Source organism: Sardina pilchardus, chromosome 16 (assembly GCF_963854185.1).
Source record: "Sardina pilchardus chromosome 16, fSarPil1.1, whole genome shotgun sequence".
In the NCBI taxonomy this organism is placed as follows: domain Eukaryota; kingdom Metazoa; phylum Chordata; class Actinopteri; order Clupeiformes; family Clupeidae; genus Sardina; species Sardina pilchardus.
The window spans coordinates 15,346,866-15,361,589 of record NC_085009.1 but is presented as its reverse complement, the minus strand read 5'-3'; the positions used below and the strand labels follow the sequence as shown (position 1 = coordinate 15,361,589).

General features: G+C 40.1%; 1 protein-coding gene and 1 long non-coding RNA gene across 2 annotated transcripts; both read left to right on the top strand.

Moving 5' to 3' along the window:
- Positions 1 to 2,364: 2,364 nt before the first annotated feature.
- On the top strand, positions 2,365 to 3,904 carry LOC134060042 (uncharacterized). Its single transcript, XR_009935124.1, has 3 exons — positions 2,365 to 2,398; positions 3,578 to 3,629; positions 3,845 to 3,904. It is a non-coding gene; the product is annotated as an uncharacterized LOC134060042 (long non-coding RNA).
- Positions 3,905 to 8,554: 4,650 nt separating this feature from the next.
- Positions 8,555 to 12,836, top strand: LOC134059988 (fibronectin-like). The gene is made up of 8 exons (XM_062516560.1): positions 8,555 to 8,686; positions 9,155 to 9,424; positions 9,613 to 9,873; positions 10,882 to 11,151; positions 11,293 to 11,568; positions 11,902 to 12,171; positions 12,392 to 12,434; positions 12,594 to 12,836. The coding sequence occupies exons 1-7, from the start codon at positions 8,617 to 8,619 to the stop codon at positions 12,421 to 12,423; spliced, it is 1,449 nt and encodes a 482-aa protein (XP_062372544.1). The 5' UTR covers positions 8,555 to 8,616; the 3' UTR covers positions 12,424 to 12,434; positions 12,594 to 12,836.
- The last annotated feature ends 1,888 nt before the right edge of the window (positions 12,837 to 14,724 follow it).

Here is a 14,724-nt window from a genome sequence, read left to right as displayed (position 1 = left end):
GTATATGCAGGAGGAAGGTTGATGTGGATGCATGAATTGTAGCCTCTCACTCTGAGATCAGATATCCTTTCGCATTTCATGATCAAGCTCTCTCCAAGCATAGTGGTAAGCTTCAGCTTCACAGGTTGAGTATTTGCTTGTAATTCCTTGCTTACTTCATTATCAATGAATGTGCTGTCACTTTGAGTGTCTAATAATGCATAAACAAGCTGCTCCTTTGATGGATCTGTGACCAAGGACACCCACACAGGGACGATCATGGATGTACTGCGTGACGGTCCTTTTCTGGTGACGTTGAGTGCTGTGGCTGCCGTGGTTTCATCAGGAGTGCTAGCAGTGATGTTCACAGGGGATGCAGGACCCACTCTACCTTCACGCCCTTTGTAATTCTCATCATGGAGACAGGTTGGGTGCCTTCCCTTGCATACATCACAGGTGTGGCGGTGACGACATTCTTTGGCGTTGTGGCCTGGTTTCAGACACCCATAGCACAACTTGTTTTCTCTCACGTGTTTCCGTCGATCATTTAGGGGCTTTTCCATGAACTCTGAGCACTTGGGTATTTGATGTTTGTCGTTGTTACACCACATGCATGGGGGTCTTGATTTTCCATTTCTTGATGGTAGGTTGTCACCGTTTACAGTAGTGTGGATGCTGAACACATCAGCTTTGTTTCCTTTTGATTCCTTTGTGCCTTTTTTATCATAGGATGACTTAGAGGAGTGAAGAGCATGTAAGGACGTGACTGGGTTGCATGCTATCTCAGCCTCTACAGAGACAAAGTCAGAAAATTCCTTGAAAGTGGGAAACGCATATCCGTGCATGAGAGCTGCTGTGACCTGACGATTCCAACGGGACGCCAGCCAATCTGGAACTTTGTGCATCAACTTTTGATTCTCATCACAATCATTTAATATTTCTAGGCCTCTCACATGGGGCATGGCTTGTAAGCAGGCATTCAAGAAGTCAGAAAATGTTCTTAATCCTTCTGCATCTTTAGGTTGTATTTTCGGCCAATTTGACAGCTTGTCTCGGAAGGCTCGTTGGATGACAAATGGCTGACCGTAGCGTTGGTTGAGCTTATTCCATGCGTCTCTATATGCCTCATCATCACTTCTGTAAAACGTGCCTTCAATGCATTTATGCGCAGGGCCACTGACGTATTTCTTCAAGTAAAACAGTTTATCGGCAGCGGAGATACCTTTTTGATCAATGAGAGACATGAATGAGGCTCTCCATTCAATGTAATGGATTGGATCTCCGCTAAACACTGTGGGCGTTGGAATTGGAAGTCTATTTGTGGCAATGCTCTCTTGGATTGCTTGAGCCAGATAAGAAACATCAGTAGTAGGCAATGGCCTATTAATGTGAGAATTCTGATTATCCGGAGGTGAATTGAAAATGGGATGTCTCTTGTGTTGTTGCATAGGCTGACTAACATTTTCTTGCTTGATTTGTCTGTCATAGGTTTCCAGTTTAGCACGAACAGCCTTCATGTCCTTTTCTGCTTGTAAACGTTCTAATTCAGACCGCTTTATATCTAGCTCCATTCTATGTTGTTCCTCCATCATTCTTATTCTTTCCTTTAGCTTTCTTTCTTCTTCCATTGCTTTGAATTCAGCTTCTTTTGCAGCGAGCTCTGCCACTGCTTCAGCTCTTTTGGCAGCTATGCTGGTTTGCGAATGCTGACTAGCTCCTGACAGAGACGTAGTTGCAGTACCATATATGGAGTGAGCGTAATCATGCTCTAGTAGCCGATGAAGACGGCGCCTCTCTTGCTCTTCGTCAAACTCACCATTTACAGCTGATATTCGTTCCAAGACTACTTTAACAATGTCTTTAGTTACAGCCTCACATGCATCAACTCTCCGTCTAAGTTCAGTAGATGGCGTACCTCTCTCTCTTCCCAGCTGGCATCCTGACGTCAATTTGACATCAACAAGTAGTCAAGATTTTGACCAACATGTATGACGTGCATAAATATGCATAATTTCATTATATTTTGTAATGATTTCCTTGTGGTTGTAAAGAGGCCCAACAAAGGTATCAATCTAACATGTTTTTTCTGGTCCCTACATCTCAGGTCTATATTATTGACATTAAATCAACGTTGATTTGATGTCAGGAAATAAGACGTCAAATTGATGTGAAATTTATGTCAAAACAACGTCTGTTAAAATGTCTGAAAAGGTATATTATTAGCCTACTCATTGTAAATCGACGCGAGTTTTTCAACATCCTGACCCACACAGCAGAGGGTTCCAAAACGGACCCTCTGCGGCGGACTCCGTGCGGATACGCACATCGAAGCGCCCTTTCCAGTCCTAACGGCTCCTTCAGTTTTCAAATTTCTTGTTGATGAAGTGGAAGACGAAACAGCGGCGTCTGAAGGCTCACTGTAAGTATGCTCCTATATGCTTTATTTATGCAGCTACCGAGTCTATCCACTGAAAAAGTACTTCCATAACACAAGTAACCTACTTATCTAGCTTTATTTGCTGATATTATCCGAAGATTTGCTGGTCTGCAGATATTGCTCATATTTACACACCAGCTACGGTCTAGCTGCTAGCTTTCGCAAGCTAGCCCACTTTAGACAGGGCTAAATCCTGTCCAACTAGGGCTTTGTTACCCTTTTAATGAAAGCTAAACTCAGAACTGAGTTTAAAATGAGCAACGTTTAATTTGGTTTAACGCTAACTTTGTGTTTGTGAACAACAAAAGTTGGCTTGCGTTAGCTAGCGTTAGCTTGTTAGCTAACGATAGCATTAAAGTTACAGGAAAACTAGTTTTTGTTAACGTTATGAAAGCTTAGATGTTGGACTCGGGAGTCTTTAAGAAAACGAAGGCCAATTCGGATGTGTCTAAACATCATTTCTTTCTGGGAGGGAGGCTGATTTCACATTGTTCACCAGTCCGGGATAACGTTAGCTGCTAGCTAATGGTTTTAAATTATGAATGACGTTAGCAGTAGCCTGCTAGTTCTAATAAGGTAGCGCTAACTAGCTGCCGCATGCTCAAACACATACGTCATAGCTCGACATTCTCTGCTGGCAGCAACAAATAGCTTTGGGACTCGTGCTTATATTTTGTACACGTTAGAAACCAGCAAACAGGCCTACTATTCAATCTAAAAAGTCCGGTTTCCAGACGTGTTTCCTGGTGACTTTTTAGATTGAACTGTAGCTGCTAGAGATTACTCTCTAACTTTTACGAAATATAAATGCACAAAGGGCACGAGGCTATTTGTTTTAAATTTTCATGTAGAAATACTGTCGTCTACGAGTTCATTTAATGACATTGAACGTTCCTTGGAGTAAGATTTAACTGAGAAGAGGCAAAATAGAAGAGGCAGTTGTTGACTTCATGTATGTCCTTGCTTTGCCTTGGCACAGACCAGACACTTTGTGGTGAATGTTTAGAATATATGGGAAGAGGAGCTAAAATGATCAGCACCATATTCTGTGGATCCCAATATAATGCATTTTTTAATGGGGTGTATTATTGGTTATGATAAATATTTGGCCATTTCTTTCTGATGATAAACGTAATGCATATTTATGTATCTGTGTTGCAGGTCATTCACAAGTGGCTCCAGTCTGGTTTGGGGGTTCTGCCATCCAAGTAAAGTAAGCTTTACAGTTTTACATTTGATTTATTTGACTTTTGGTCTAAACATTAATAATAAAAAATAACCATATGCCTCTGTAACTGGTGTTACTAGTTCAGGACGAAGTGAAGGTAAATGTCAACATGCTTAAATGCCTTTGTCTGCTGTAATAAAACCTACCCTCTACCTCAAAAGCTCTCTAATGAAATGTACATTTATGTATCTGCGTTACAGGTTATTCACAAGTGGCTCCAGTCTGGTTTGGGGGTCTACGCTTTCTCATCCTGTCCTGCCACCCAAGTGAAGTAAGCTATACAGTTTTACATTTGATTTATTTGACTTTTGGTCTAAACATCAATAATAAAAATAACCATATGCCTCTGTAACTGGTGTTACTAGTTCAGGACGAAGTGAAGGTAAATGTCAACATGCTTAAATGCCTTTGTCTGCTGTAATAAAACCTACCCTCTACCTCAAAAGCTCTCTAATGAAATGTACATTTATGTATCTGCGTTACAGGTTATTCACAAGTGGCTCCAGTCTGGTTTGGGGGTCTACGCTTTCTCATCCTGTCCTGCCACCCAAGTGAAGTAAGCTATACAGTTTTACATTTGATTTATTTGACTTTTGGTCTAAACATCAATAATAAAAATAACCATATGCCTCTGTAACTGGTGTTACTAGTTCAGGACGAAGTGAAGGTAAATGTCAACATGCTTAAAGGGATATTCCGCCATTTTTGGAAATACGCTCATTTTCCACCTCCCCTCGAGCAAAACAATCGATATTTACCTTGTTCTCGTTCATCCAGCCATTCTGTGAGTCTGGCGATACAACTTTTAGCTTCAGCCTAGCATAGATCATTGAATCGGATTAGACCATTAGCTTCTCGCCTGCTAGCTTCATGTTTAAAAGTGACTAAGATTTCTGGTAATTTTCCCATTTAAAATGTGTCTCCTCTCAAGTTAGAAAGTGCAATAAGACCAACTGAAAATGAAACCTGGCGTTTTTCTAGGCTGATTTGACATGGAACTACACTCTCATCTGGCGTAATAATCGAGGCAACTTGCAAACGTACCATAGGCGCAGTGATATCGTACGCAGCATCTGAAAATAGTCCCCATAGACAACAAGCAATAGTAGTGCCAGTAGTGTGCAAGTTGCCTTGATTATTACGCCAGATGAGAGTGTAGTTCCATGCCAAATCAGCCTAGAAAAACGCCAGGTTTCATTTTCAGTTGGTCTTATTGCACTTTCTAACTTGAGAGGAGACACGTTTTAAATGAGAAAATTACCAGAAATCTTAGTCACTTTTAAACATGAAGCTAGCAGGCGAGAAGCTAATGGTCTAATCCAATTCAATGATCTATGCTAGGCTGAAGCTAAAAGTTGTATCGCCAGACTCACAGAATGGCTGGATGAACGGGAACAAGGTAAATATCGATTGTTTTGCTCGAGGGGAGGTGGAAAATGAGCGTATTTCCAAAAATGGCGGAATATCCCTTTAAATGCCTTTGTCTGCTGTAATAAAACCTACCCTCTACCTCAAAAGCTCTCTAATGAAATGTACATTTATGTATCTGCGTTACAGGTTATTCACAAGTGGCTCCAGTCTGGTTTGGGGGTCTACGCTTTCTCATCCTGTCCTGCCACCCAAGTGAAGTAAGCTATACAGTTTTACATTTGATTTATTTGACTTTTGGTCTAAACATTAATAATAAAAATAACCATATGCCTCTGTAACTGGTGTTACTAGTTCAGGACGAAGTGAAGGTAAATGTCAACATGCTTAAATGCCTTTGTCTGCTGTAATAAAACCTACCCTCTACCTCAAAAGCTCTCTAATGAAATGTACATTTATGTATCTGCGTTACAGGTTATTCACAAGTGGCTCCAGTCTGGTTTGGGGGTCTACGCTTTCTCATCCTGTCCTGCCACCCAAGTGAAGTAAGCTATACAGTTTTACATTTGATTTATTTGACTTTTGGTCTAAAAATTAATAATAAAAAATAACCATATGCCTCTGTAACTGGTGTTACTAGTCAGGACGAAGTGAAGGTAAATGTCAACATGCTTAAATTCCTTTGTCTGCTGTAATAAAACCTACCCTCTACCTCAAAGCTCTCTAATGAAATGTACATTTATGTATCTGCGTTACAGGTTATTCACAAGTGGCTCCAGTTTGGTTTGGGGGTCTACACTTTCTCATCCTGTCCTGCCACCCAAGTGAAGTAAGCTAAACAGTTTTACATTTGATTTATTTGACTTTTGGTCTAAACATTAATAATAAAAATAACCATATGCCTCTGTAACTGGTGTTACTAGTTCAGGACGAAGTGAAGGTAAATGTCAACATGCTTAAATGCCTTTGTCTGCTGTAATAAAACCTACCCTCTACCGAAAAGCTCTCTAATGAAATGTACATTTATGTATCTGTGTTACAGGTTATTCACAAGTGGCTCCAGTCTGGTTTGGGGGTCTACGCTTTCTTATCCTGTCCTGAGTGATTCTTGACATTGAAATTATATCAAAATTTGTCAATAAATGTTCATACTTTTGTCATTAATGTTTGATTTCGGATTTATGTTGAATTGACAGCGAAGCTTGATATTGAATGATAGCAAAATAGCATTAAAACATTGTCTTCCTATGCATCAACATCATGACATCTTGACATCAAATAAATGTTGAATTGACATCAAATGCCAACAAAACTTGACATGGAAATGACATCAACATCATGACATCTTGATGTCAAATAAATGTTGAATTGACATCAAAGCCTGATATTGAATGATATCAAAATAGCATCAAAACGTAATCAACCATCATGACATCAAATACATGTTGAATTGACATCAAATCCCGACAAAACATGACATCAAAATAACATCAAAATGACATCAGCAGAGGTCAAAATCTTGACATCAAATTGACATCAGTACATTGACGTCAATATGACTTTCATTCTAGACCTATTTCGTGACGTAATTTTGACGTCAATGTTCGATGTCATATTGATGTCAAATTGATATCAAATGCCCACTGGGTTACTTCTTTATAAAGTTTCATGATTTCAAGCATTCCCTTTTCAATGGTGTCTGCCATAGTAGCCAATTCGGTTTCTGTTCTGTCTTTCTTTAAATTTTCCTTGGATGCTCTGATTTGAATTTTCCATTGTTCATATAGGCAGAGCAGTCGTTTTTCCTTTTTAATTAATTCTTCATTTTGATATTCGAGCATTTTTTCTGTCGGCACGGGCGTACGTTCTGAACGCCGTGGTAAAGTTAGCTCATTAGCATCATCCTCATCCAAATCATGTTGAAGTTCAACTATTCGGTTTTCATTGCTTTCAATCCGTTCTTTCATTTCCTGCCTTGACATGTTTTCATAATCCCCTATATTTAGTAAACGTCTATATTCTTGAATCTCCGTGTGTAGCTTATTTATCTCTTCCTTAATTCCATCCATTTTGCTTACAAGTAGTAAATCCTTACCGTCTCCGTTGACAATCACACAACGTGCTACTCACTGTACTGAAGGCTACCGTGCCGTCTGTAGATTAGCTATCCAGCCAGCGAGATGCAGGTGTGGGTAAAGTTCTTACTGTAGCATCCCCACCGTAATGATAGTCAAAGGTCTTGAACTGATGGTGTTTATTGAAGTCTCTTCTCATTTACAGCAACAAAACCACCACCGTAAGAACTTGTTCCCTTACGGAGGGTGCTAATCATCTAACATTTAGTTCTAACTTCCTCAGTTTACTTCGCGGGCCTCGCGGCAATCAATGGAACACTGCTTCATCACTACTGCATTCAAAATAAAAGTCCCTCAATACAATGAATAAGGCAACATATTCACCACAAAATGCATAATGAATGCCTAATAGTAATAATAAAAAATAACATTACAAAATGTTAGAAAAATGCATGACCTTTTTAAAACTCAAAATATGGGCATGTTACAATTACCTTATCCATGAGGCTAGATTGTTAAATAGTGAAAACCCCGTTATACTCACCAACTCTTGAGTATTGGAGCTTACCAATTGTGTCTTCATCTTAACTTGATGTGAAGTCATAAGCCCATATCATACTTTGTTCGAATCTGTCAGTTTATTTCAAACTTCACCGAAGTCATCCATACATTTGTCTGCACTATTGAGGAGCAGCATAGTTTATTATCTTGTGTTTTGATTCCTTTGTAATGGAGATTGGAGTTGTTGTGCCAGTCATGGAAGTATAATAAGAACTGGAGAGAGTGAACAAGTCCCGCCCCCATTCATTTCAATGGGAATGCTACAATAAAATGGTGTGTCACATAGACTGTATATATAGAACTGTTCTATACAGTCTATGTGACACACCATTTTATTGTAGACTGTTCTCCATTCAATTCACCATGCTTACATTTTCAAGATCAAAGACTGGTTTGTGTTCTTTCTGGATTTAAATGGCATTCAGAAGGTCAATGAGAAAGTCCACGTTCCACATTTTCATATCAAGCTAAATTAAGGTGGTGGTGGATCAGTGGTTCTTTTAAAAAAAATAAATCACGCCTCTTTCATAAGGCCACCTTGATTTCGAACTTGCGCGGTCACCGCGGTGTGGGTGTGACAAGTGGAGATGGGAGAATCCTCGTAACACAGAGGTGCGCAATTTCAGCGAGTTAAAAAAAAAAGCTTATGCACGATTTACAGGAGAATTCCCCCTGCTGTATGTGAACACATACAGTAGATGTAAACAGGCAGTCCAAGAAATCTGTGCATCAAGGCCTGCCAGTGTGAATGCAGCCTTTTTCTTACAGTGGTGTCAGCCCCAGAGCATCTCACAGTGGCTTCAGTGACTCCAACATCTGTTAATCTCAAGTGGAACCCACCACATGGGATGGATCAGACTCCACACTCCTACCAGGTCGCTTACCGCATGGGACGGTCTCCTTCAGTACACTTCTCTACACATTCCTGCAGCGCCATCATTGAATACCTGGAGCCATGCACCGACTATATGGCCATTGTCTACATTAAGCTTGAGGATGGGGAAATGAGTGAACCTGCAAGACAATTAGTTCATACAGGTGAGAGTTCTTCTGATAGAAAGCAAGGGCAAGTTCTCAGCCTGCCCACTACCTGACAAGCACTGGAATCCCATCATATGTAGTATGAATAAATAGTATGGACAAAATTGAGTGCAGTCAAGACGGGGACTCCCCACACATCTGAGGCTTGCCTGGCTTTGTTCACAGTTTACATACAGAATTTGCTACTCTGTCATTTTTTACCTGGGGCAGGCTTTTTTTGAAGTTAGTCTTAATTTGATAGGACAGGAAGTGAGTGGGAGAGAGATGGGGAGTGGGTTTAGGAAATGACTGCTGGTCGGACTCAAACAGTGCTGGATGCCGCTGCTGCTACTGCTGTAGCTCCCCCCAGGACAGGGTTATTTGTGTGTATTCAAACTCCAGTCACACTGGATGATCTTGTGATATGTGAATTTTATGTCAGAACTTTTCAAGTCTTTATTATTGTTTTTGTTTTTTTTATCACAGCTGTGCCAGCCCCAGAGAAGCTCACAGGGGTTTCAATGAGTCCAACATCCGTTCATCTCACATGGCTCCCACCACATGGGATGCATCAGACTCCACACTCCTACCTGATCTCTTACCACAGTGGAGGAACTGAAACACAGACCTTATCTACAGATTCATGCTGTGCAGTCATCACAGGCCTGAATCCATGCACCAACTACAGTGTGAGCGTCTGCACGAAAGTTATGGGTGATGAAATGAGTGAAGCTGTCAGAACAGAAGTTCGTACAGGTGAGATGATAAAATATATATCCTCAGGTTGCAGAAGAGGCTGAAAAACAGTGATTCGGTGTGCACACTTTCTAAATATAGAATATGTGTTCATTTGAAAGTTTAATTACTTTCTTATTGGGTTTTGTCTTCCAATCAGATTTTTATTTTTATTTTATTATCTTTATAAAGTTGTTTTTTTCTTTCAGCTGTTGCAGCTCCAAAGCATCTCACAGTGGTGTCAGTGACTCCAACATCTGTTCATCTCACATGGGCTCCACCACATGGGATGGATCAGACTCCATACTCCTATCAGATCAGTAGAGGAACGGAACCACTGACCATCTCTAAATATTCATGCAGTGCAGACATCAGAGGCCTTAATCCATACACCAACTACAGTGTCAGCATCTGCACGAAGGTTACGGATGATGAAATGAGTGAAGCTGTTAGAACAGAAGTTCGTACAGGTGAGAGTTCTTGTGATAAAAAGAAAGGACATGTCTTCTTAATCATCTGACTGGTGTCATTTTGCATCGTAGTGTCAAACTGCCTGATGTTTTCTTCCTTGATGAACCTACCCTTTTTTACCTTGATGAACCTAACCTAGGCTTTTTTGAAGTTGTATGTTTTTCCCTTCTAGTCTTGATGGGACAAGAAATGAGTGAGAGAAAAGACCCCATGGGCACCGAACATAGACTACTTTTTACAGTCTATGCTCGGTTCCCATAGGGACCCAGGTTTGAGTCCGATCTATGGTAATTCTATGGCTCAATGGCTACCTTTGAAGTAGTTCCAATGTATTGCCCGTATCACACTTGAATATTAATTCGCCAAACTCGTTGCGAAGTTTAAATGAACTGTCATGTTGCATCCAAGTTGAAATACAGACGTTCAGAACATAGTAACATTATAGTATATGACGGAGGTGGATTGTAGCTAGTTGGATGGCATGTAGGCTATAAGAATAGCAATCTCACAAAGTTAAAGTTAATCAGAATCCTGGGATATGCCCGCTTGACAACAGGAGAGATAGAACTAACGACTGGCTTTTGGCTGTAGCAAGCATCCATTTAGAACTAACGACTGGCCTTTGGCCATCTAGAAACCATCCATTTAGAACTAGTAACGGCAGTTTGTCCGCAAGTAGAAAGTTGATATGTGGCGGAAAGTACATAGTTCTACAATCAAGACAGTTCTAGCGATGTAATAATTTGCATTGTAATAGGAAATTAACACCACAAAAGTGGCAACGGTGGAATAAAATTATATTCTAAATATGCAGGTGATGAATACAAACGTGAGATAAGCGGGATAACGGCCTTCGAGGTGACCTGTTCGATGGAAATAATGTCTAGGCGGAGGCAACTCTGTCTCTGTCTTCGCCAGACTTTTAAACCTCCACCTCGCCATTATTCCATCAAACAGGTCACCTCGTCGGCCGTTATCCCTTACTTATTATCGTATTTTTCTTACAGCGGTGCCAGGCCCAGAGCAGGTCACAGTGGTTTCAGTGACTCCAACATTTGCTGAACTCAAGTGGAACCCACCACATGGGATTGATCAGACTCCAGAATCCTACCAGATCTCTTACCACAAGGGAGGGTCAGAGTTAAAGACCATCTCCGCTAATTCATGCTGCTCAAACATCACAGGCCTGAAACCATGCACCATCTATACTGTCAGCATCAGAGTAAAGCTTAAGGATGGGGGAATGAGTGAAGCTGTAGGAACAGTAGTTAATACAGGTGAGAACTGCCATGATTTTAAACAAGGGTAGATCTCCATGGGCATCAGTCTAGTTGAATAGCAGTGGCTTCTGTCTGCATTTGCCTTTCTTGACTTGCTCAAAATCAAAATAATCAAATTATTTTGTTAATGTTTCACAGGGACTCCAGTCCCTCAGAAGCTCAAAGTGGCTTCAGTGACTCAAACATCTGCTAGACTCACATGGAACCCACCACATGGAATGGATCAGACTCCACACTCCTACCAGATCTCTTACCACAGTGAAAGGACTGAGTCAAAGACAACCTCTGAATATTCATGCATTGCAGACATCACAGGCCTGAAACCATGCACCGACTATGTTGTCAGAGTCTGTACGAAGCCTAATGATAAGGACTGGAAAATGAGTGAAGCGGTTGAAATCAAAGTTCCTACAAGTGGGTGTTCTCAGAAACAACAGATTAAGAAGAGTTTGGATTGGCTTGAGTGTACCGGTGGCAGAGCTAGACGTTGTTGGTCTGAGGAGCGCAATGGTCGGGTGGTAGCATATGTCTGTATGAGGGCATTCAAGTAGATGGGAACAGAACCGTACATTACGTTGTAGGCAAGCGTTAGAGACTTGAATTTGATTTGGTAATCTGTCATCTTTTACCAGAGGCCTTCTTTTTTGATTGGACAGTAAAGAGTGGATAATCTCGGTCTACAAGGATGTGGATTTAAGTCCAAAAAGTTTTCAAATGTCTTTATTATTGTATCTTTTTTTGTTGCAGCTATTCCAGCCCCAGAGCAGCTCATAGTGGATTCAGTGACTGCAATATCTGCTGAACTCACATGGCTCCCACCTCATGGGATGGATCAGACTCCACACTCCTACCAGATCTCTTGCCGTAGAAAAGGAGCTGATCCTCTGACAATCTCTATAGATTTATGCAGCGCAGTCATCACAAGCCTGCTACCAGATACTGACTATATAATCAGTGTCTGTGCAAAGCATAAGGACGAGAGAATGAGTGAACTTGTAAAAAAAAAGATTCATACAGGTGAGAGCAATCATGATAAAAAAGAAAAACAAAAGGCTAAAAAAACAAAGGGTGATCTCCTCAGACAGACTAGTGGAAAAAAACTTGGCTTCCGTCTGTACAGTATTTGTGTTTGAATGTATTTTCATGTGACAGGCACGTTTTTCATCCCCCAAATATACATATAATATATAATACTATTCTGTTCCAATCAGTTAAAAAATATATTTTCCTCCCACAGCTTCTTTAGGGGGATTCTTTTCACGTCGCTAAGGCATCTCATGGTAACCTCTTATTTAGATTTTTACTACTCTGTCAAGAATACATATTATGTTTGTATAGTGACTAAATTGTCCTCAATAATCACAATTAGTAGAATCATGCATATGGGATTGTGGTGTCTTAACGTTATTTTTTATTTTTATTTTATTATTTTTTTGTAGGTGTAGTAGCAAGAAATAACGAGTGCTGAAGAATGATGTCACAGCAACAGAAATCCGGTTGTATGGAGAAATATTGAAGTCCTTGATATGTATTATTGCATGAGTCACACAGATCATATTTATTTATATCAAATGCTAATAAACATGACATAAAACATCTATGGAATGGCTAGTAGAGAAAGAGTAATGTATCTCACAGTTACTAACAGTTTATCAGTGTATTGTGTGGATCAGCTGTTGATGTTGATGGGGTTTTTTTGCTGAAAATTTGAACATCGAAATAAAGTGTTCCTTGCATGGGGAAAGCCTGTTTCTTGCAGAATATGAGTATGACAATGATCAAACTTTATTATTTCTCTTTTTGTCTGTGAGGGAAACAAGTTGTTAAGCCTACATTAAGCTAAATAGTACTAATAATATGTATCAAATTTTCCAACCAACAACCAGCACTATTGTTCGCAAAAGCTGTATAATTTGTGCATGTTAATTCTGTACCAGTTTTCTTCATGCTGTCCTGCTTTCCAGCTTTAAGTTGATTTCTTTTTTTCTGAGAAATACTGTAGCCTTTATAGAAAAAAAGCAAGCGTAGACACTGGGATAGTAGAACACTGTGGTATTGCAGGTTTCCATTTTAAAAACACACTCTCTTTTTCATTGAGTATTATATGTACAGTGCCTATAGAAAGTCATCATACCCTTTTGAAATAGTTGCTTTTTTTGTCTTACAGCCTGAAATCAAAACCCATTTTAAAAAGAATCTTTTCCAGTTTTATTTACAAATTTAGCTGTACAACATCAAAATAATGAAAAAAAAGTCAACAGTTCTGAAAATTAATAAAAAATTAAAAACTAGAATAACAGGGTTGGAAAAGTTATCATACCCCTGACTTAATACTTTGTAAAGCTTCCTTTTGCTTTCATTACAGCCATCAATCTGTTTGGATATGTCTCTATTATAGCTTCGCACACCTAGATAGGGGAATATTTGCCCAATTTTCCGTGCAGAAATGTTAAAATTTAGTCAAATTCTGTAGGGAATGGTGATGGACTGCTCTCTTCAAGTCAATCCACATATTTTCTATAGGATTTAAGTCAGGGCTCTGACTTTGCCACTCAAGGATATTCACCATCCTATCCTTAAGCCACTGCTTTGTTCTTTTGGCAGTATGTTTAGGATCATTGTCGTGTTGGAAGGCGAATGACCTCCCCATCCTCAGCTGTCTAGGAGAGGGACGCAGGTTTTCCTCAAGAATTTTGGTGTACTTGGCAGCATCCATTTTCCCTTCTATCCTGACCAATTGCCCAGTCCCCGCTGAAGAGAAACATCCCCAAAACATAATGTTGCCCCCACCATGCTTCACAGTAGGCATGGTGTGTTTTGGGTGTGTTTGGGTGTGTATACTGTGTTTGGTTAGCGCCTGGAGCTCAGTCCAAAAACTTCAATCTTAGTCTCCAAAAAGTTCGATCTTAGTCTCATCTGACCATATAAGCTTTTTCCACATGGTAACAGAATATTCCAGATGTGTTTTTGCACTGAACTCCAAGCGCAATGTTTGGCGAAAACCAACACAGTACACCACCCAAAACACACCATACCTAGTGTGAAGCATGGTGGGGGCAACATTATGTTGTGGGGATGTTTCTTTTCAGCGGGAACTGGGCAATTGGTCAGGATAGAAGGGAAAATGGATGCTGCCAAGTACACCCACATTCTTAAGGAAAACCTGCGTCCCCCTCCTAGACAGCTGAGGATGGGGAGGTCATTCGCCTTCCAACACGACAATAATCCTAAACATACTGCCAAAAGTACAAAGCAGTGGCTTAAGGATAGGATGGTGAATATCCTTGAGTGGCAAAGTCAGAGCCCTGACTTAAATCCTATAGAAAATATGTGGATTGACTTGAAGAGAGCAGTCCATCGCCATTCCCTACAGAATTTGACTAAATTTTAACATTTCTGTACGGAAAATTGGGCAAATATTCCCCTATCTAGGTGTGCAAAGCTATAATAGAGACATATCCAAACAGATTGATTGTTGTAATGAAAGCAAAAGGAAGCTTTACAAAGTATTAAGTCAGGGGTATGATGACTTTTCCAACCCTGTTATTCTAGTTTTTCATTTTTTATTAA

Coding starts and splice junctions, on each gene's coding strand:
- LOC134059988 (XM_062516560.1), top strand. CDS start 8,617: ATGGCCATTGTCTACATTAAGCTTGAGGATGGGGAAATGAGTGAACCT. Junction 9,874..10,881: donor TAGAACAGAAGTTCGTACAG/GTGAGAGTTCTT, acceptor TTTTTCTTACAG/CGGTGCCAGGCCCAGAGCAG. Junction 11,569..11,901: donor TGAAATCAAAGTTCCTACAA/GTGGGTGTTCTC, acceptor TTTTTGTTGCAG/CTATTCCAGCCCCAGAGCAG.